The sequence below is a fragment of the Anomalospiza imberbis genome, unplaced genomic scaffold (genome assembly GCF_031753505.1).
Source record: "Anomalospiza imberbis isolate Cuckoo-Finch-1a 21T00152 unplaced genomic scaffold, ASM3175350v1 scaffold_272, whole genome shotgun sequence".
In the NCBI taxonomy this organism is placed as follows: Eukaryota; Metazoa; Chordata; class Aves; order Passeriformes; family Viduidae; genus Anomalospiza; species Anomalospiza imberbis.
This window is the reverse complement of record NW_027099898.1, coordinates 3,293-24,512: the sequence shown is the minus strand read 5'-3', so window position 1 is coordinate 24,512 and position 21,220 is coordinate 3,293. Positions and strand designations below refer to the sequence as shown.

The 21,220-nt window shown below is 54.6% G+C and overlaps 1 protein-coding gene and 1 long non-coding RNA gene across 2 annotated transcripts; both read right to left on the bottom strand.

The window, feature by feature from the left end:
- Positions 1–2,727: 2,727 nt before the first annotated feature.
- On the bottom strand, positions 2,728–19,608 carry LOC137466544 (cytohesin-2). The gene is made up of 12 exons (XM_068178259.1): positions 19,465–19,608; positions 17,302–17,449; positions 14,984–15,050; positions 13,447–13,565; positions 12,695–12,775; positions 11,307–11,419; positions 10,060–10,208; positions 8,166–8,278; positions 6,374–6,452; positions 5,648–5,719; positions 3,518–3,672; positions 2,728–2,829 (listed from the first exon to the last, which is right to left on the bottom strand). The coding sequence occupies exons 1-12, from the start codon at positions 19,481–19,483 to the stop codon at positions 2,742–2,744; spliced, it is 1,203 nt and encodes a 400-aa protein (XP_068034360.1). The 5' UTR covers positions 19,484–19,608; the 3' UTR covers positions 2,728–2,741.
- LOC137466543 (uncharacterized) lies at positions 18,420–18,822 on the bottom strand. The gene is made up of 2 exons (XR_010995203.1): positions 18,761–18,822; positions 18,420–18,479 (listed from the first exon to the last, which is right to left on the bottom strand). It is a non-coding gene; the product is annotated as an uncharacterized lncRNA (long non-coding RNA).
- Positions 19,609–21,220: the final 1,612 nt, after the last annotated feature.

Sequence of the window (21,220 nt, the reverse complement as noted above, 5' to 3'; positions counted from 1 at the left end):
CTGGGACACCTGGAACACACCTGGAACACCCCAAAACTCACCTGGGAATCACCTGAGACACACCTGGAACACACCTGGAACACCTGGAACACCTGGAACACCCCAAAACTCACCTGGGAATCACCTGAGACACAGCTGGGACACACCTGGGACACCTGAGACACACCTGGAACACACCTGGGGGCGTCACCACGCTGCCCTTCCAGCCCTGCACCTGAGACACAGCTGGGACACAGACCTGAGACACCTGGAACACACCTGAGACACACCTGGAACACACCTGGAACACCTGGAACACCCCAAAACTCACCGGGGAATCACCTGAGACACACCTGGAACACACCTGGAACACCTGGGACACACCTGGAACACCTGGAACACCTGGAACACACCTGGGACACACCTGGAGCACCCCAAAACTCACCTGAGACACACCTGGGACACACCTGGGGGCGTCACCACGCTGCCCTTCCAGCCCTGCACCTGAGACACACCTGGGACACACCTGAGACACCTGGAACACACCTGAGACACACCTGGAACACCCCAAAACTCACCTGGGAATCACCTGAGACACAGCTGGGACACACCTGGGACACCTGAGACACACCTGGAACACACCTGGGGGCGGTCACCACGCTGCCCTTCCAGCCCTGCACCTGAGACACACCTGGAACACCTGGAACACCCCTGGAACACACCTGGAACACCTGGGACACACCTGGAACACCTGGAACACACCTGGGACACACCTGGAGCACCCCAAAACTCACCTGAGACACACCTGAGACACACCTGGGGGCGTCACCACGCTGCCCTTCCAGCCCCTGCACCTGAGACACACCTGGGACACACCTGGAACACCCCAAAACTCACCTGGGAATCACCTGAGACACAGCTGGGACACACCTGGGACACCTGGGACACACCTGGAACACACCTGGGACACCTGGAACAATCTGGTACACCCCAAAACTCACCTGGCAATCACCTGAGACACACCTGGGACACCTGGGACACACCTGGAACACACCTGGAACACCCCAAAACTCACCTGGGAATCACCTGAGACACACCTGGGACACACCTGGGACACACCTGGGACACACCTGGGACACCTGGAGCACCCCAAAACTCACTGGAGAGACCCCAGAACTCACCTGGAATCCTCACCTGGGAACCACCTGGGAATCACCTGGAACCCCAAAACTCACCTGGGAATCACCTGGAACCCCAAAACTCACCTGGGAATCACCTGACACCCCCAAACTCACCTGGGGAACCCCAAAACTCGCCAAGGACCCGCCCATGGGGCACCCAGACCCCCAAAATTCCCCCAGAATCTCCCCAAAATTGGCCCCAAACTCCAAAAATGGCTCCGAATTCCCAAAATTTTTCCCCAAATTCCCTCAAATTCCCTCAAATTCCCCCCAAATTCCCCCAAACTCCAAAAATTGGCCCCGAATTCCCAATATTTCTCCCCAGATTCCCACCAAATTTCCCCCAAATTCCCCCGATTTTCCCCAAATCGGCCCCAAATTCCCCAAAATCTCCCCAGAAACGGCCCCAAATTCCAAAAATTGCCCGCAAATTCCCAAAATTCCCCCCCAAAGTTCCCAAACTCCCCCAAAAATTTCCCCCCAAAATTCCCCTAAAATTCCCCCCCGCCCGGCCCCTCACCCCCCCCCCCCCCCCCGAATTCCCAAAGAAAATTCCGGAATTTCTCGGGATTTCTCCGCTCTTTATTGGCGCCATAAATAAAGGGGGGGGAGGGGCCGGGACCCCCCGAGCCCCAAACTGGGAGGGACTGGGAGGGACTGGGAGGGACTGGGAGGGACTGGGAGCCGACTCCGGGAATTCCGGGGTTCCCAGGGGGAATTCTGGGAATTCCGGGGGCTCCCAAAGGGGATTTTGGGGGGAATTTTGGGAGGAAAATTGGGAATTTTGGGAGGAAATTCAGGATTTTGGGGATTCCCAAGGGGAATTTTGGGATTCTGGGAGGAATTTTGGGAATTCTGGGGCTCCCAAAGGGAATTCTGGGAAGAATTTTGGGATTCCCGGGAGGAAATTTGGGATTCCCAAGGGGAATTTTGGGAATTCTGGGGCTTCCAAAGGAGATTTAGGGGGGAAATTTGGGAATTTTGGGAGGAAATCTGGGATTCCCAGGGGGAATTTTGGATTCCCAAGTGGAATTTCAGGAATACCAAAGGGATTTTTTTGGAATTTTGGTATTTCCAGAGAGATTTTTTTGGGATTTTGGGGGTTCCCAAGGGGAATTTTGGGAATACCAGGGAGATTTTTGGGATTCTGGAGGGAATTTCGGGATTCCCAGGAATTTTGGGAATTCCAAAGGGAATTTTGGGAATTTTGGGGTTCCCAAGTGGAATTTTAGGGCTCACAGGGTGAAATTTTGGGGCTCCCAGGGTGAAATTTTGGGAATTTTGGGCTCCCAGGGGTGAAATTTTGGGAATTTTGGGGCTCCCAGGGTGAAATTTTGGGAATTTTGGGGCTCCCAGGGTGAAATTTTGGGGCTCCCAGGGGTGAAATTTTGGGAATTTTGGGATTCCCAAGTGGAATTTTGGGAATTCCGGCGGCTCCGGCCGCTCCCTCTTGCTCCTTTCCCAGTCCGGAGGAATTTTGGGGGAATTCCCCCAAATTTGGGGATTTTTTTTTTTGGGAGGTTCCAGTGGGAATTCCGGGGGTCCCGCCCCCTTTTTTTTGGGGGGATTTTTGGGGTTTTTTTAGGGATTTTCCGGCTTTTTCTTGACCGAAATTCGCTTTTTCCGCGCCGCCAGCATCTCGTAGAAGGGATCCACGCTCACCGCCGCCCTGCGGGAAATTTTGGGATTTTCTTGGGAATTTTTTGGGAATTTTGGGGGGTCCCGAGCCCTTGGGGACCCCCCTGGAAAAAAATCCCCCCAAAATCCCCCCCCCGGAAAGCCCCAAATCCGCGGGAAAAGGAGCCAAAATCCCCCAAAAAATTCCCCAAAAATTCCAATTTCAGCCCCCTCCCCCCCCCACAACCCCACCCGATTTTGGGGTTTTTTGGGGGGAATTTTGGGACTGGAATTTTGGGAATTTTGGGGAATTCACCGGGTGGGTTTGACCCCTAAATCCCCCCAAAAATCCAACTCAAAGCCCCAAAAATCCCATTTTAAAATCCCGAAATTCCCCTTTACCCCCAGAATTCCCACTTTAACCCCCCCCAAACCCCCATTTGAAAATCCCCAGTTAATTTTAGGGACTTTTAGGAATTTTTTGGGAATTTTTTGGGATTTTGGGAATTTTTTGGGAATTTTTGGGTTTTTTTTTTGGGAACGTTCCCGGGAATTGGGGATTCTGAATTGCTCACTGGATGGATTTGATCCCTAAAATCCCCAAAATTCCCACTTTAACCCCCCAGCCCCCATTTAAACCCCCCTATGGTTAATTGTTTGGATATTTTTGGGATTTTTTTGGAATTTTTTCGGGTTTTTTTGGGAACGTTCCCGGGAATCGGGGATTCTGAATTGCTCACTGGATGGATTTGATCCACTCGTCTTTCTGCTCGCGCGTGGGCGCCGAGATGCGGTACACCACGTGGTTCCCCTCCACCACCCGCCCGTCCGCCTCCGTCTTGCACGCCTTGATCAGCTGCCCCTTGTTGTTGGGGATGTAGAGCTCGAAGCAGTGCTGGGGAAAACCAGTACGGACCAGTACAAACCAGTTCGGACCAGTACAAACCAGTTCAGACCAGTACAAACCAGTACAAACCAGTACGGACCAGTCTGGGGGAAAACGGGGAAAATCTGGAGCAAAAACGGGGCTGGGAAAGGGGGGAAAAGGGGAGATTTGGGGACCTTAAACTGGTCTGGAAGGGGTTAAAAACCAGTTCAGACCAGTACAAACCAGTTCGGACCAGTACAAACCAGTTCAGACCAGTACAAACCAGTACAGACCAGTACGGACCAGTCTGGGGAAAACCGGGAGAATCTGGAGCAAAAACGGGGCTGGGAAAGGGGAGAAAAGGGGGAAAAAGGGGAGATTTGGGGACCTTAAACTGGTCTTGAAGGGGTTAAAAACCAGTAGGAACCAGTATGGACCAGTACAAACCAGTACAAACCAGTTCAGACCAGTACAAACCAGTACGGACCAGTCTGGGGAAAACCGGAAAATCTGGAGCAAAAACGGGGCTGGGGAAAGGGGGGAAAAAGAGGGGAAAGGGGAGATTTGGGGACCTTAAACTGGTCTGGAAGGGGTTAAAAACCAGTTCAGACCAGTTCAGACCAGTACAAACCAGTACAAACCAGTACGGACCAGTACAGACCAGTCTGGGGAAAACCGGGAAAATCTGGAGCAAAAACGGGGCTGGGAAAGGGGGGAAAAGGGGGGAAAAGGGGAGATTTGGGGACCTTAAAGTGGTCTTGAAAGGGTTAAAAACCAGTAAAAACCAGTTCAGACCAGTATGGACCAGTTTGGGAAAAACTGGGGTGGAATCGGGTAAAGGGTGACGGAGATAGAGGGGAAAAATGGGGAGGAAATGAGAGATTTGGGGACCTCAAACTGGTCTGGAAGGGGTTAAAAAACCAGTAGGAACCAGTTCAGACCAGTATGAACCAGTACGGACCAGTACAAACCAGTTCAGACCAGCACAAACCAGTTCAGACCAGTACAAACCAGTTTGGGGAAAACGGGGAGAATCTGGAGCAAAAACGGGGCTGGGAAAGGGGAGAAAAGGGGGGAAAAGGGGAGATTTGGGGACCTTAAACTGGTCTTGAAGGGGTTAAAAACCAGTACAGACCAGTACAAACCAGTATAAACCAGTACAGACCAGTTTGGGAAAAACTGGGGTGGAATCGGGGAAAAAGGTGATGGAGATAGAGGGGAAAATTGGGAAGGAAATGAGAGATTTGGGGACCTCAAACTGGTCTGGAAGGGGTTAAAAACCAGTACGGACCAGTACAAACCAGTACGGACCAGTACAAACCAGTACGGACCAGTCTGGGAAAAACTGGGGTGGAATCGGGTAAAGGGTGACGGAGATAGAGGGGAAAAATGGGGGAAAAAGGGAAAATTTGGGTCATTTTGGGGGATTTTGGAGAGATTTTTGGGATCGCTTTGGGATGATTTTGGAGATTTTTGGGATCATATTGGGGGATTTTGGGATCATATTGGGGGATTTTGGAGGATTTTGGGGGATTTTTGGGGTGAATTTGGGGGATTTTTGGGGTGATTTTGGGGTGATTTTTGGGGTGGTTTGGGGGAATTTTTGGGGTGAATTTGGGGTGATTTTGGGATCACTTTGGGATGATTTTTGGGGGATTTTTGGGGTGATTTTTGGGGGATTTTTGGGGTGAATTTGGGTGATTTTGGGATCACTTTGGGATGATTTTTGGGGGATTTTTGGGGTGATTTTGGGGGATTTTTGGGGGTGATTTTGGGGTTGATTTGGGGTGATTTTTGGGGGATTTTTGGGGTGAATTTGGGTGATTTTGGGATCACTTTGGGATGATTTTTGGGGGATTTTCGGGGGATTTTTGGGGGATTTTTGGGGTGATTTTGGGGGATTTTTGGGGTGATTTTGCGGTGATTTTGGGGGATTTTTGGGGTGATTTTGGGGTTGATTCGGGGTGTTTTTGGGGTGATTTTGGGGGATTTTGGCTCTCACCGGCTTGCGCGGATCCTCGACCTCGCGGATGCTCAGGTTCTCCAGGGGGATGATTCCCCGCGGCTCCTTGTCCTGCAAATCCCGGAATTTCGGGGAATTTGGGCGATTTTGGGGATTTTTCGGGGTCCCAAGGTGGATTTTGGGGGGAATTTAGTGGATTTTGGGGCAGACTGGGGGAGTTTGGTGGACTTCAGACCAGATTTTGGAATTTTGGGTGAATTTTGGGTTATTTTGGGATATTTTGGGGTGGATTTGCGGGATTTTGGGGGTCCCGAGATGGATTTGGGGATATTTTGGGGTGAATTTTGGAGTCTTTGGGTTATTTTGGGGTTAATTTTGGGATTTTAGGGATATTTTGGGGTGAATTTTGGGATTTTAGGGATATTTTGGGGTGAATTTTGGAATTTTTGGGATAATTTGGGGTGGATTTTGGGATTTTGGGGGTCCCGAGGTGGGTTTGGGATATTTTGGGGTGAATTTTGGGATTCTAGGGATATCTTGGGGTGGATTTTGGGTTATTTTGGGATATTTTGGGGTGGATTTTGGGATTTTGGGGGTCCCGAGGTGGGGTTTGGGATATTTTGGGGTGAATTTCGGGATTTTTGGGGTGAATTTTGGAATTTTTGGGATATTTTGGGGTGGATTTTGGGATTTTGGGGGTCCCGATGTGGGTTTGGGGATATTTTGGGGTGAATTTCGGGAATTTTGGGGTTTTTGGGCTCTCACCGTGGTGTACTCGAAGTAGTAGAGGCAGTTGTCGGTGAGGATGAACCAACGGCGCTTCCACGTCTTCACCCGCCCGCCTGAGGGGGGATTTGGGGGAAATTTGGGGAAATTTGGGGAAATTTTGGGAAATTTTGGGAAATTTTGGGAAATTTTGGGAAATTTGGGGAAATCTGGGGAATTCCGGGGGATCTGGGGGGATTTTGGCAGAATTTTGGGGGAATTTTGGGAGAGTTTTGGGGGAATGTGGGGGGTTTTCGGGAGGAATTTTGAAGCTTTGGGGGCATTTTGGGTAAATTCGGGTAATTTTGGGAGAGTTTTGGGGGATTTTGGGGGAGATTTGAGATTTTTTGGAGGAATTTTGGGAGAGTTTTGGGTGAATTCTGAGAGATTTTGAGGGGATTTTGGGGAAAATTTGGGGGATTTGGGGGGATTTTGGAAGGATTTTGGATTTTTGAGGGAATTTTGGGAGAGTTTTGGGGGAATTCGGGGAGATTTTTGGGGAGAATTTTGGGGGATTTTGGGGAAATTTGGGGGATTTGGGGAGTTTCTGGGAATTTGGGGGGGGATTTGGGAAACCTGGGGCAAAATTTGGAGATTTTGGAAGAATTATGGGGAACTCTTCAGGATTTCAGGAGGATTTGGAGGATTTCGGGGAGATTTGTGGAGATTTTTGGGGGGATTTGGGGGAATTTGGGCAAATTTTGGGAAGATTTGGGGAATTTGGAAGGAATTTTGGAGAATTCCGGGGGGTCCCCAGAGCTGCCCCTCCCCCACCCCAGCACTCACCTCCTGGGGGGTCCCAAAGGCAGCGCCGGGGGGAATTTGGGGGGGAATTTTGGGAATTTTGGGGGAATTTTGGGGGAATTTTAGAAATTTTGAGAAAATGGAGGGAGATTGGAGTGAATTTAGGGGGGTTTGGGGAGATTTCGGGGTGAATTTTGGGGAGAATTTGGGGGAAATTTGGGAATTTTCGGGAAAGAAAGGAAAGAAAAAGGAAAAAATCATTAAAGTTCAGCAAAACCAAACTGGGAGAGACTGGGGGAACTGGGAGGGGGCGTGGCCAGGCGAGGTGGGCGTGGCCAGGCGAGGTGGGCGTGGCCCAGGTGCTGTGGGCGTGGCCCAGCTAAGATGGGTGTGACCGGGGGGCGTGTCCCACACACTTTAACCCCATAAAAGGTAAAAAAATGCCCCAAAATTGGGATTTTGGAGCCATTTGAGCGGGATTTTTGGGGCGTGGCCAGGTGAGGGCCACACCCAGGTGCGGTGGGCGTGGCCCAGGTGCGGTGGGCGTGGCCAGGGCCCAGTCCCACCCACTTTGAGCCCCATTCAAGCCCCACAAACGCTCTAAAACTGCCCAAATTTGGGATTTTGGAGCAATCTGAGCGGGATTTTGGGGGCGTGGCCAGGTGAGGGCCACACCCAGGTGCGATGGGCGTGGCCCAGGTGCGGTGGGCGTGGCCAGGACCCAGTCCCACCCACTTTGAGCCCCATTCAAGCCCCACAAACGCTCTAAAACTGCCCAAATTTGGGATTTTGGAGCAAATTGAGCGGGATTTTTGGGGCGTGGCCAGGTGAGGGCCACACCCAGGTGCGGTGGGCGTGGCCCAGGTGCAGTGGGCGTGGCCAGGACCCAGTCCCACCCACTTTGAGCCCCATTCAAGCCCCACAAACGCTCTAAAACTGCCCAAATTTGGGATTTTGGAGCAATCTGAGCGGGATTTTGGGGGCGTGGCCAGGTGAGGGCCACACCCAGGTGCGGTGGGCGTGGCCCAGGTGCGGTGGGCGGGGCCTACCCAGCTTGAGCAGCCAGCCCTCGCGGTCGGGGTTGAAGAAGGTGTGCGTGAGGTCGTTGCCGTCGTCCTCGGGGATCTTGAAGGGCTCCGAGCGGATGCTCTCGTACAGGTTCTGCAGTTCGGGGCCAGATCGGCGGGTTTTGGGAAAAAATCGGGATTTTGGGAAAAAATCGGGATTTGGGGGGAAAATTCGGGGATTTGGGGAAAGAATTTGAGGATTTTGGGGGAAAATTTGGGGATTTTTGGGGAAAATTTGGGGATTTGGGGAAAGAATTTGGGGATTTTGGGAAAGAATTCGGAGATTTTTGAGAAATACTGGGGATTTTGGGGAAAAATTTGGGGATTTTGGAGAAGAATTTGGGGGTTTTGGGAAAGAACTCAGAGATTTTTGAGAAATACTAAGGATTTTGGGGAAAAATTTGGGGATTTTGGAGAAGAATTTGGGGGTTTTGGGGGAAAATTTGGGGATTTTTGGGGAAAATTTGGGGATTTCTGGGAAAGAATTTGGGGATTTTTGGGGAAAATTTAGGAATTTTGGGAAAGAATTTGGGGGCTTTGGGGGAAATTTGGGGATTTTGGGGGAAAAACTGGGGATTTTAGTGAAAAATTTGGGGATTTGAGGGAGAAATTTGGCGAAAATTCCAGAATTTTGGGGGGGAATTTGGGAATTTTTAGGGAAAATTTGGGGATTTGGGGGGAAAATTTGGGGATTTTGGTAAAATTTGGGCATTTCGGGAAAGATTTTGGGCATTTTTGGGCCAAATTTGGGAACTTTGAGGAAAATTTGGGGATTTTAGGGAAAAATTTAGGGATTCTGGGGAAAAAAACCCTGCATTTTGAGAAGAGTTTGTGAATTCTGGGGAAAATCCTTGAATTTTTGGGAATTTTTGGGGAAGGATTTGGGAAATTTTGGGGAGTTTTTGGGGTTTGGGAGGAATTTGGGGGGATTTGGGTTTGGGAATGGTATTTGGGGGATTTGGGGGAATTTCGAGGATTTTGGGGGAATTCTGAGAGAATTTTGGGGGAAATTTGGGAGAATTTAATCCCCAATGTGACCACACCCAGCCAGCCACGCCCACTGACCACACCCTCATAAGCCACGCCCCCAAGTGAACATCGAGACTGCACCCACCTCAAACCACGCCCCTAAAATCCCCCAAATTCCCGCTTTTTCCGACTTCTTTTCCCCAAATTTCGCCACGAACCCACCCCAAATCCCCTCCCCGTGCCTGGCCACGCCCCCCGACCACACCCAGCGACCACGCCCACCCTGAGCAGCTCCTCGGGCAGGTCGCCGCCATCTTTGACGTCCCCAAAATTCCCATTTCCCCGCCCTCTTCTCCCCCAATTTTCATCCCAAATGTGACCACACCCACCCAACCACACCCACCGACCCCACCCTCACAAGCCACGCCCCCAACCCCCCATCTTGTCCACGCCCCTAAACCACCCAAATCCCCATTTTCCACCTTTTTCTCCCCAAATTTCGCCTCGAGCCCATCCCAGTTTCACTCCCCACACCTGGGCCCACCTGGGCTCACCTGGCCACGCCCTCCCAGGCCACGCCCACCCTCAGCAGCTCCTCGGGCAGGTCGCTGCCATTTTGACGTCACCAAAACCTTCATTTTTTTTACCTTTTCCTCCCAAAATTTCACCTCGAGCCCTTCCCAGTTTCACTCCCCACACCTGGCCGCACCTGGCCACGCCCCGCGGCCACACCCAGTGACCACGCCCACCCTGAGCAGCTCCTCGGGCAGGTCGCCGCCATCTTTGATGTCCCCCAAATCCCCATTTTTTCACCATTTCCTCCCCAAACTTTGCCCCGAGCCCACCCCAATTCCACTCCCCACACCTGGCCGCACCTGGCCACGCCCTCCCCCAGGCCCCGCCCACCCTGAGCAGCTCCTCGGGCAGGTCGCCGCCGTCGTTGATGCCGCGGTTCATGGCCACGAAGCGCTCGGCCGAGGGCTTGTCCCGCACGTTGGGGTTGTGCAGGCTCGTGTTCAGCATGATCACCGCGAAGGACAGCACGTAGCACGTGTCTGCAGGGGACGCAGGTGTGCCCAGGTGTGCCCAGGTGTGCCCAGGTGTGCCCAGGTGTGCCCAGGTGTGCCCAGGTGTGCCCAGGTGTGCACAGGTGTGCCCAGGTGTGCCCAGGTGTGCCCACGTGTTCCCAGGTGTGTCCCAGCTGTGTCCCAGGTGTGCCCAGGTGTGTCCCAGGTGTGCCCAGGTGTGTCCCAGGTGTGCCCAGGTGTGCCCAGGTGTCCCCAGGTGTGCCCAGGTATGTCCCAGGTGTCCCCAGGTGTCCCAGGTGTCCCCAGGTGTGTCCCAGGTATGTCCCAGGTGTGTCCCAGCTGTGTCCCAGGTGTCCCCAGGTGTGTCCCAGGTGTCCCAGGTGTGTCCAGGTGTGCCCAGGTGTCCCCAGGTGTGTCCCAGCTGTGTCCCAGCTGTGTCCCAGGTGTCCCCAGGTGTGTCCCAGGTGTGTCTCAGGTGTGTCCCAGGTGTCCCCAGGTGTGTCCCAGGTGTGCCCACGTGTGTCCCAGGTGTCCCAGGTGTGTCCCAGGTGTCTCAGGTGTCCCCAGGTGTGTCCCAGCTGTGCCCAGGTGTGCCCAGGTGTGCCCAGGTGTGTCCCAGGTGTCCCCCGATGTCCCCAGGTATGTCCCAGGTGTCCCCAGGTGTCCCAGGTGTGTCCCAGGTGTCCCCAGGTGTGTCCCAGGTGTGCCCAGGTGTGTCCAGGTGTCCCCAGGTGTGTCCCAGATGTGTCCCAGGTGTCCCAGGTGTCCCCAGGTGTGTCCCAGGTGTACCCAGGTGTGTCAGAGCTGTGCCCAGGTGTGCCCAGGTGTGTCAGGGCTGTGCCCAGGTGTGTCAGTCATGTGCCCAGGTGTGTCAGGGCTGTCCCCAGGTGTGTCAGTCATGTGCCCAGGTGTGTCAGGGCTGTGCCCAGGTGTGTCAGTCATGTGCCCAGGTGTGTCAGGGCTGTCCCCAGGTGTGTCAGTCATGTGCCCAGGTGTGTCAGGGCTGTGCCCAGGTGTGTCAGTCATGTGCCCAGGTGTGTCAGGGCTGTCCCCAGGTGTGTCAGAGCTGTGCCCAGGTGTGTCAGGGCTGTGCCCAGGTGTGCCCAGGTGTGTCAGGTGCGTTACCTGTGCAGGTGAACACGCCGGGGTTGCAGAGGCAGTAGCGCTGCGCGAACGCCTCCATCATCCGATCGATTTTCTGCGCCTCCCCCGGCAGCCGGAAACTCCACAGGAACTGCCTGGAACGTTCCGGAAAACACACCTGGATTACCTGGGCCTCACCTGGGGTTACCTTAAACACACCTGGAACACTCCCAAAAAATCACCTGGATTACCTGGGCCTCACCTGGGAAGCCCCAAACCCACCTGAGAGCCCCCAACATTCACCTGTGATCTCCCAGAACTCACCTGGGAACCCCCCCAGGTGAGCCCAGGTGTGCCCAGGTGAGTCCCCATCATCCCCAGGTGTACCCCCAGGTGTGCCCCCAGGTGTACCCCCAGGTGTTCCCCCAGGTGTGCTCTACCCCGCAGGTGTGCCCAGGTGTACCCCCAGGTGTGCCCAGGTGTTCCCCCAGGTGTACCCCCAGGTGTGCCCAGGTGTGCCCCCAGGTGTACCCCCAGGTGTGCCCAGGTATGCCCCCAGGTGTGTCCCATGTGTATCCCCAGGTGTTCCCCAGGTGTGCCCAGGTGAGTTCCAGGTGTGCCCAGGTGAGTGCCCAGCCCCCCCCAGATGTTCCCAGGTGTGTCCCACCCCCCCAGGTGTGCCCAGGTGTTCCCCCAGGTGTACCCCCAGGTGTGCCCAGGTGTTTGCCCAGGTGTTTGCCCAGGTGTTCCCCCAGGTGTTCCCCAGGTGTGCCCAGGTGTGCCCAGTTGTGCCCAGGTGTTCCCCCAGGTGTGCCCCCAGGTGTTCCCCCAGGTGTTCCCCAGGTGTGCCCCCAGGTGTGCCCCACCCGCGGGGGTGCCCAGGTGTGCCCCCAGGTGTGCCCCACCCGCGGGGGTGCCCAGGTGTGCCCCCAGGTGTGCCCCACCCGCGGGGGTGCCCAGGTGTGCCCCACCCGCGGGGGTGCCCAGGTGTGCCCCCAGGTGTGCCCCACCCGCGGGGGTGCCCAGGTGTGCCCCCAGGTGTGCCCCACCCGCGGGTGTGTCCAGGTGTGCCCCACCCGCGGGGGTGCCCAGGTGTGCCCCACCCGCGGGGGTGCCCAGGTGTGCCCCCAGGTGTGCCCCACCCGCGGGTGTGTCCAGGTGTGCCCCACCCGCGGGGGTGCCCAGGTGTGCCCCACCCGCGGGGGTGCCCAGGTGTGCCCCACCCGCGGGGGTGCCCAGGTGTGCCCCCAGGTGTGCCCCACCCGCGGGGGTGCCCAGGTGTGCCCCCAGGTGTGCCCCACCCGCGGGGGTGCCCAGGTGTGCCCCACCCGCGGGGGTGCCCAGGTGTGCCCAGGTGTGCCCCACCCGCGGGGGTGCCCAGGTGTGCCCCCAGGTGTGCCCCACCCGCGGGGGTGCCCAGGTGCGCTCACCTGAGCGCCTGCACCAGGTTGAGGTCGGTGAACTCGTGCAGGTCCACGAAGGCGTGGAGCACGCCCAGGTTAAACTCCTCCCTGAGGGGCGGGGCCGGGCTGTCAAACATCCCTGGCCACGCCCATATCCACAGCCAAGACACACCCATCCCCTTGTCAATCATCCCAGGCAACGCCTCCCTCAGATAGCCACACCCATCTCCTGTCAATCATGCTGGGACTGGGCTTGGCCACACCCACGGGTTGGAATAAGCCCCGCCCATTGGCTGTCAATCATTGCTTCTCCCAGTTCCTCCCAGTCCCTCCCAGTCCATCCCAGTCCATCCCAGTCCATCCCAGTTCCCCCCAGTCCATCCCAGTCCCTCCCAGTTCCTCCCAGTCCCTCCCAGTCCATCCCAGTCCACCCCAGTCCCTCCCAGTCCCTCCCAGTCCATCCCAGTATCCCCCCAGTCCATCCCAGTCCATCCCAGTCCATCCCAGTCCATCCCAGTCCCTCTTTAACCCCTCCCAGTCCATCCCAGTCCATCCCAGTCCCTCCCAGTCCCTCCCAGTCCCTCTTTAACCCCTCCCAGTCCCTCCCAGTCCATCCCAGTCCATCCCAGTCCATCCCAGTCCCTCCCAGTCCCCTCCCAGTCCATCCCAGTCCCCTCCCAGTCCCTCCCAGTGGCTCCCAGTCCCTCCCAGTGCTCCCAGTCCCTGCCAGTGGCCCCTGGAGGGCTCCCAGTTTGCCCAGTTTGCCCAGTTAGCGCCACCTCTCTCCCAGGTAGTCGCCGATGGCCGTTTTGTTGAGCCCCTCGCCCTTGTAGAGGAAGCGGGCGATGTCCTCGGCCGTGTGGCGCAGCAGCTCCTGCTCCACCAGGAACTGGATCCCCTGGGGAGGACAAAATTCCCGAAATTCCCAAAATTCCCGCCCAAAATCCCAAAATTCCTGCAAAAAAAACCCCAGAAATCCCGGGTTTTGCAGCGAAAATAAGTGAAAATTCGCATTTTTTACACTGAGAATCGGTGAAAAATCCACATTTTTAACATTAAAACACCCCCGGTTGCCAAATTCCAGCAATTCCCAAAAAATTCCCAAAAAATTCCCGCCCGAAATCCTGAAATTCCCGTGCAAAAGCCCCAAAAATCCTGGACTTTACAGCAAAAATTCACATTTTTTACACTGAAAATTGATAAAAATTCACATTTTTAGCCCCAAAACTCCCCAAATTCCTAAAGTCCCAGCAGTTCCCAAAAAATTCCCACCAATTTCCCCAAATTCCCCCCAAAATTCCCTTTAAAAAAATCCCCAAATTCCCAAAATTCCCCCCAAAACTTCCAAAAAATCCCAACATTTCCCCCAAAAATTCCCAAAATTTCCAAAATCCCCCCAAAATTCCCAAAAAATCCCCAAAATTCTCCCAAAATTCCCCAAAAATTCCCCCCAAACCCCCCAAATTCCCAAAATTCCCAAAAATTCTCCCAAAATTCCCAAAAAATGCCCCCCGAACTCCTGCCAACCCCTCCCCAAATTCCCAAAATTCCCCAAAAATTCCCCAAACTTCTAAAAAATCCCCCAAAATTTCCCCCCAAAATTCCCAAAATTTCCAAATCCCCCCAAAATTTCCAAAAAATCCCCCAAATTCCCCCAAAATTCTCCCAAAATTCCCCAAAAATTCCCCCCAAACCCCCCCAAATTCCCAAAAAATTCCCAAAATTTCCAAAAAATCCCCTAAATTCCCAGAATTCCCCAAAAATTTCCAAAACTTCCAAAAAAATCTCCCAAATTCCCCCAAAATTCTCCCAAAATTCCCCAAAAATGCCCCCGGAACTCCTGCCAACCCCTCCCCAAATTCCCAAAATTCCCCAAAAATTCCCAAAACTTCCAAAAAATCTCCCAAATTCCCCCAAAATTCTCCAAAAATTCCCCCCAAAATTCCCAAAATTTCCAAAATCCCCCCCAAAATTTCCCAAAAAAATCCCCCAAATTCCCCCAAAATTCCCCCCAAATTCCCCCCAAGTCCCCCCAAGTCCCCCCAAACTCCCAAAATTCCCCAAAATTTCCAAAAAATCCCCTAAATCCCCCTAAATTCCCAGAATTTCCAAAAAAAATCCCAAAATTACCATTAAAATTCCCCAAAATTTCCCCTAAAAATTCCCAAAATTTCCCAAAAAGTCCCCCAAATTCCCCCAAAATTCCCCCAAAATTCCCCAAAAATTCCCCGCAAACTCCCAAAATTCCCCAAAAATTCCCCAAATTCCCAGAATTCCCCAAATTCCCGAATTCCCGAATTCCCGGGCCCCGCTGACCTTCTTGGGGTCCATGTTGAATTTCTTGCGGCCCATCCCCATCTTGCGGTTGCGCTGCAGCGTCTTGCTGCAAGGCAGGAATTTTGGGGAATTTTGGGGAATTTTGGGGAATTTTGGGGAATTTTGGGGAATTTTGGGGAATTCCGGCCATTTGGGGGAAATTTTGGGAATTTGGGGGACAAAATTTGCGGGATTAGGGGGTCAAAACGGGGAATTTTGGGGTCAAAAATGGGAATTTTGGGGGAATTCTGGGGTGGAAAATGGGAAATTTTGGGGATTTTTTGGGAATTTTTGGGAATCTGGGGGCAAAATTGGGGAATTTTTAAGAATATTTTTGGGAATGTGGGGAATTTTGGGGTGAAAAATGGGAAATTTTGGGAATTTGGGGGAATTTTGGGGAATTCCGGCCATTTGGGGGAAATTTTGGGATTTGGGGGGGCAAAATTTGGGGGATTAGGGGGTCAAAACGGGGAATTTTGGGGTCAAAAATGGGAATTTTGGGGGAATTCTGGGGTGGAAAATGGGAAATTTTGGGGATTTTTTTGGAATTTTTGGGAATCTGGGGGGAAAATTGGGGAGTTTTTAAGAATATTTTTGGGAATCTGGGGAATTTTGGGGTCCAAAATGGGAAATTTCGGGAACTTTGGGGAATTTTGGGGAATTCCGGCCATTTGGGGGAAATTTTGGGATTTTGGGGGGCAAAATTTGGGGGATTAGGGGGTCAAAACGGGGAATTTTGGGGTCAAAAATGGGAATTTTGGGGGAATTCTTGGGAATGTGAGGGGAAATTTGGGGAATTTTGGGGTCAAAAAATGGGAATTTTTGGGGATTTTGGGGAATTTTGGGAATCTTGGGGCAAAATCTGGGGGGGTTGGGGGTTAAAATTGAGAAATTTTTGAGAATTTTGGGGTCAAAAATGGGAAATTTGGGGAATTATTTGGGAATTTTTGGAAAATTTGGGGAATTTGGGGGAAAATTTGGGGAATTTTGGGGTAAAAAAAGGGAAATTTTGGGAGTTTTGGGGTCAAAATGGGAATTTTTAGGAATATGGGGGAGAATTCAGGGAATTTGGGGGAATTTGGGCAAAATTTGGGGAATTTTGGGGTCAAAATGGGAAATTTTGGGGGAAATTTGGGGTCAAAAATGGGAATTTTTGGAATATTTTTGGGAATTTGAGGACTTTTGGGTCAAAAATGGGTATTTTTAGGAATTTTTGGGAATTTGGGGGGAAATTTAGGATTTTTTTTTGGAACTTGATGGGATATTATAGGGAGTATTTTAGGAAATATTTTTGGGGATATTTTGGGAACGTTTTTGGGGCCATTTTCAGGAATATTTCGGGCTATTGCGGGAATATTTTGGGGATATTTTAGTGAATGTTTGGGGATTTTTGGGGCCATTTTCAGGAGTTTTTGGGGATTTTTTGGGGACATTTTCAGGAGTTTTTGGGGATACTTTGGGGACATTTTTGGGATATTTCAGTGAATATTCCGGAATATTTCTGAGATATTTTCAGGGGTTTTTGGGGATATTTTGGAAATATTTTGAGGATTTTTTGGAGATATTTTAGTGAATATTTGGGGATATTTTTGGGTCGTTTTCAGGAATATTTGGGGCTCTTTTGGGGCTATTTTTGGGGATATTTCAGTGAATATTCGGGGATATTTCTGAGATATTTTCAGGGGTTTTTGGGGATATTTTGGAAATATTTTGAGAATATTTTGAGGATATTTCAGTGAATATTGGGGGATATTTCTGCGATACTCCCAGGGGTTTTTGGGGATATTTTGGGGATATTTTTGGGATATTTCAGTGAATATTCGGGGATATTTCTGAGATATTTTCAGGGGTTTTTGGGGATATTTTGGGGCCGTTCTCAGGAGTTTTTGGGGATATTTTGGGGCCGCTCTCAAGGGTTTTTGGGGATATTTTGGGGCCGCTCTCAAGGGTTTTTGGGGATATTTTGGGGCCGTTCTCAGGAGTTTTTGGGGATATTTTGGGGCCGTTCTCAGGAGTTTTTGGGGATATTTTGGGGTTGTTCTCAGGGTTTTTGGGGATATTTTGGGGCCGTTCTCAGGGGTTTTTGGGGATATTTTGGGGCCGTTCTCAGGAGTTTTTGGGGATATTTTGGGGCCGTTCTCAGGAGATTTTGGGGATATTTTGGGGCCGCTCTCAGGGGTTTTTGGGGATATTTTGGGGCCGTTCTCAGGAGTTTTTGGGGATATTTTGGGGTTGTTCTCAGGGGTTTTTGGGGATATTTTGGGGCCGCTCTCAGGAGTTTTTGGGGCCGTTTCGGGGCAGTTCCGGGGCTGCCTGACCTGCCCTCGTTGGCCTCGAGCCCCTCGACCTCGCTGATGGCCTCGCTGAGCTCGTCGCGCAGGCGCTGGATCTCCCCCAGCAGCTCCTGCTTGCGGCGCCGGATGGACTCCAGCTCCCGCCGCTCCTCCGGGGACAGGTCCGGGGGCACTGCGGGCACACCCGCCTCAGCCTGGGCACGCCTGGGCACCTCCCTGGCACACCTGGGCACACCTGGGCACCTCCCTGGCACACCTGGGCACACCTGGGCACGCCTGGGCATGCCTGGGCACCTCCCTGGCACACCTGGGCATGCCTGGGCACCTCCCTGGCACACCTGGGCACACCTGGGCACACCTGGGCACGCCTGGGCACCTCCCTGGCACGCCTGGGCACCTCCCTGGCACACCTGGGCACACCTGGGCACACCTGGGCACACCTGGGCACCTCCCTGGCTCGCCTGGGCACCTCCCTGGCACACCTGGGCACACCTGGGCACACCTGGGCACCTCCCTGGCACGCCTGGGCACACCTGGGCACGCCTGGGCACGCCTGGGCACCTCCCTGGCACACCTGGGCACCTCCCTGGCACACCTGGGCACCTCCCTGGCACACCTGGGCACTCCTGGGCACGCCTGGGCACCTCCCTGGCATACCTGGGCACACCTGGGCACCTCCCTGGCACACCTGGGCACTCCTGGGCACGCCTGGGCACCTCCCTGGCATACCTGGGCACACCTGGGCACCTCCCTGGCATACCTGGGCACTCCTGGGCACGCCTGGGCACCTCCCTGGCACGCCTGGGCACCTCCCTCGCACACCTGGGCACACCTGGGCACGCCTGGGCACCTCCCTGGCACACCTGGGCACACCTGGGCACACCTGGGCACGCCTGGGCACCTCCCTGGCACGCCTGGGCACACCTGGGCACACCTGGGCACCTCCCTGGCACGCCTGGGCACCTCCCTGGCACACCTGGGCACACCTGGGCACACCTGGGCACGCCTGGGCACCTCCCTGGCACACCTGGGCACACCTGGGCACACCTGGGCACCTCCCTGGCACACCTGGGCGCGCCTGGGCACCTCCCTGGCACACCTGGGCACACCTGGGCACACCTGGACCCGCCCTGTTCTCATGGGAACCCCCCCAGGAACTCCACTCTGGGGCATTTGGATCCCTGACCACGCCCACATCACACCTGCGCACACCTGGGCACCTCCGTGGCACACCTGGGCACACCGCCAGGCCCCCAGAATCCCCCCCAGGAACTCCACTCTGGGAGATTTCTGGGATATCTGGATCCCTGACCACACCCAGGGCACACCTGGGCACCTCCCTGGCACACCTGGGCACATTCACACCTCCCTGACCACACCCAGGGCACACCTGGGCACCTCCCTGGCACACCTGGCACATTCACACCTCCCTGACCACACCCAGGGCACACCTGAGCACCTCCCTGACACACCCAGGGCACACCTGGCCATGCCCACACTGCCCTGCCCACGCCCACATCACACCTGGGCACACCTGGCCACACCCACAGCTTCCAGGCCACGCCCAGCTCACACCTGGGCACACCTGGCCATGCTCACATACCCGTGACCACGCCCACATCACACCTTAACACAACTGGCCACGCCCAGCTCACACCTGGCCACCCTTTCCTTGACCACGCCCCTTCACTATTCAAGCCCCGCCCCCTCATTAAAACCTTATGAACATCGCCCCGCACTGGCCACGCCCCTTTGCCGTATAAAGAAGTGGGGGCGCGGTCTGGCCTAAAGGGGTGTGGCCGCTGCCCATTAGAAATTGCATATTCCAAAGGGGCGTGGCCTAATTTGCATTGGTGTCAGGGCGTGGCTCATGTTTAAAAGGGCGTGGCTTGTTAAAGGGGCGTGGTTTTCTCATAAGAAGGCGTGGTCAGTTCAAAAGGGGGCGTGGCCATCTCCCCCTCATTGAATGGTCTCGTCCCACCCCCCCCCCCCCGGGATTGGTCCCGCCCAACCACGTGACCCGTCCCGCCCCTTTTCCCGCCGCGCCCATCACGTGACCGCTCCTCGCTCCGCCATTGGCCCGCGCCTCACGAGCTCCCCCCGCCGCCTTCCCCTCACCTTCCCCTCACACCTTTCCCGCCCCGCCCCGGTTCCCGCCCGCTCCCCGCCCGCTCCCGCCGCCCTCACCGTAAACTCCGTCCTCCATGGCGGGCCCGGGGCCGCTCCGCCGCCGCCGCTCCGCTCCGCCCGCTCCGCCCGCCCCGCCGGGCCCGGGCCCGCTCCGGCTCCGCCACACGGCGGCTCCCGCCCCTCGCCGCCGCTTCCGCCAATCAGCGCCGCGCTGCCCGTGAGTGACGGGCGGCGCGGCCAATGGGAGGCAGAAAAGGGCGGGATCGAGGCGCTAAACAATGAGAACGCGCTGTTGTGTGATTGGCAGCGGGATTGACCAATCAGAGCAGTGCAAGGCGGGGCGGTGTGGTTTTAATATGACTGACAGCTCTTTCAGCCAATAGCAAGGGGAATTCGGTAAAGGGGCGGGTCTTGACGCTTTGATTGGCGTTTTGGGTATGCTTATTAGTATTAATGAGGCTTGTTAATATTAATAAGGATTCCTTTGGTCCTTTCCAGGTCCCAAATGTGCCCAAAATGGCCCCAAACCCTCAAAATTCCCACCAAATTCCCAAAAATTCCCCCAACTTCCCACAGAATTCCCAAAATTTTCCCCAAATTCCTACAAAATTCCCCGAATTTCCCACAAATTCCCACAAATTTCCCCAAATTCCCACAGAATTCCCAAAATTTTCCCCAAAATCCCCCAAATTCTCCCAAATTCCCCAAAATTCCCCAAATTTCCCCTCCCCCCGACTCCGCCTTTTCTCGCTTGGTTTTTATTGGAAAGAGCGAAATTCCCGTAAAAATCCGCATGCGGGGGCGGGGCCAGCGCGGGGGGGCGGGGCTCGCATAGGAAGAGGCGGGGCTTAAATAAAGAGGGCGTGGCCGCTCGCCGGGGGCGTGGTTTGAGCGCGAACGGGGCGTGGCCACAACCCTGACAGGGTGGGGGCGTGGTCTGAGCAAGGCGGGGCGGGGTTTAAGTGGGAGTGGCAGAAAAAATGGGCGGGGTTTAGAATGGAGGGACTGAAAGGGGCGTGGTTTGGTCAAGGGGGCGTGGCCTGGGCGGTCCTGGGGGGGCTCCCAATGATCCCAGCCCCCCCCACCCACGTCGGGTAACTGGGAATGGACTGGGAGGGACTGGAGGGAGCGGTGTGGGGAAACTGGGCCAAACTGGTCCAGACTGGTCCAGACTGGTCCAGGGAACTGGGAGTTACTGGTCCAAACTGGGCCAAACTGGGTCAGGGAAATTGGGAGTTACTGGGCCAAACTGGGCCAAACTGGTCCAGACTGGTCCAGACTGGTCCAGGGAACTGGGAGTTACTGGTCCAAACTGGGCCAAACTGGTCCAGACTGGTCCATGGAACTGGGAGTTACTGGTCCAAACTGGTCCAGGGAACTGGGAGTTACTGGGCCAAACTGGTCCAAACTGGTCCAAACTAGTCCAGACTGGTCCAGGGAACTGGGAGTTACTGGGCCAAACTGGTCCAAACTGGGTCAGGGAAACTGGGAGTTACTGGGCCAAACTGGTCCAGACTGGTCCAGGGAACTGGGAGTTACTGGTCCAAACTGGGCCAAACTCGTCCAGGGAACTGGGAGTTACTGGTCCAAACTGGTCCAGACTGGTCCAGGGAACTGGGAGTTACTGGGCCAAACTGGTCCAGGGAACTGGGAGTTACTGGGCCAAACTGGTCCAGGGAAATTGGTCCAAACTGGTTCAAACCGGAGTTGGGAAACTGGGAGATACTGGTCCCATATCAGGCAGGGAACTGGTCTGGACTGGTCTAAACTGGTCCAGACTGGTCCATACTGGTGCTGGGAAACCGGGGGATAC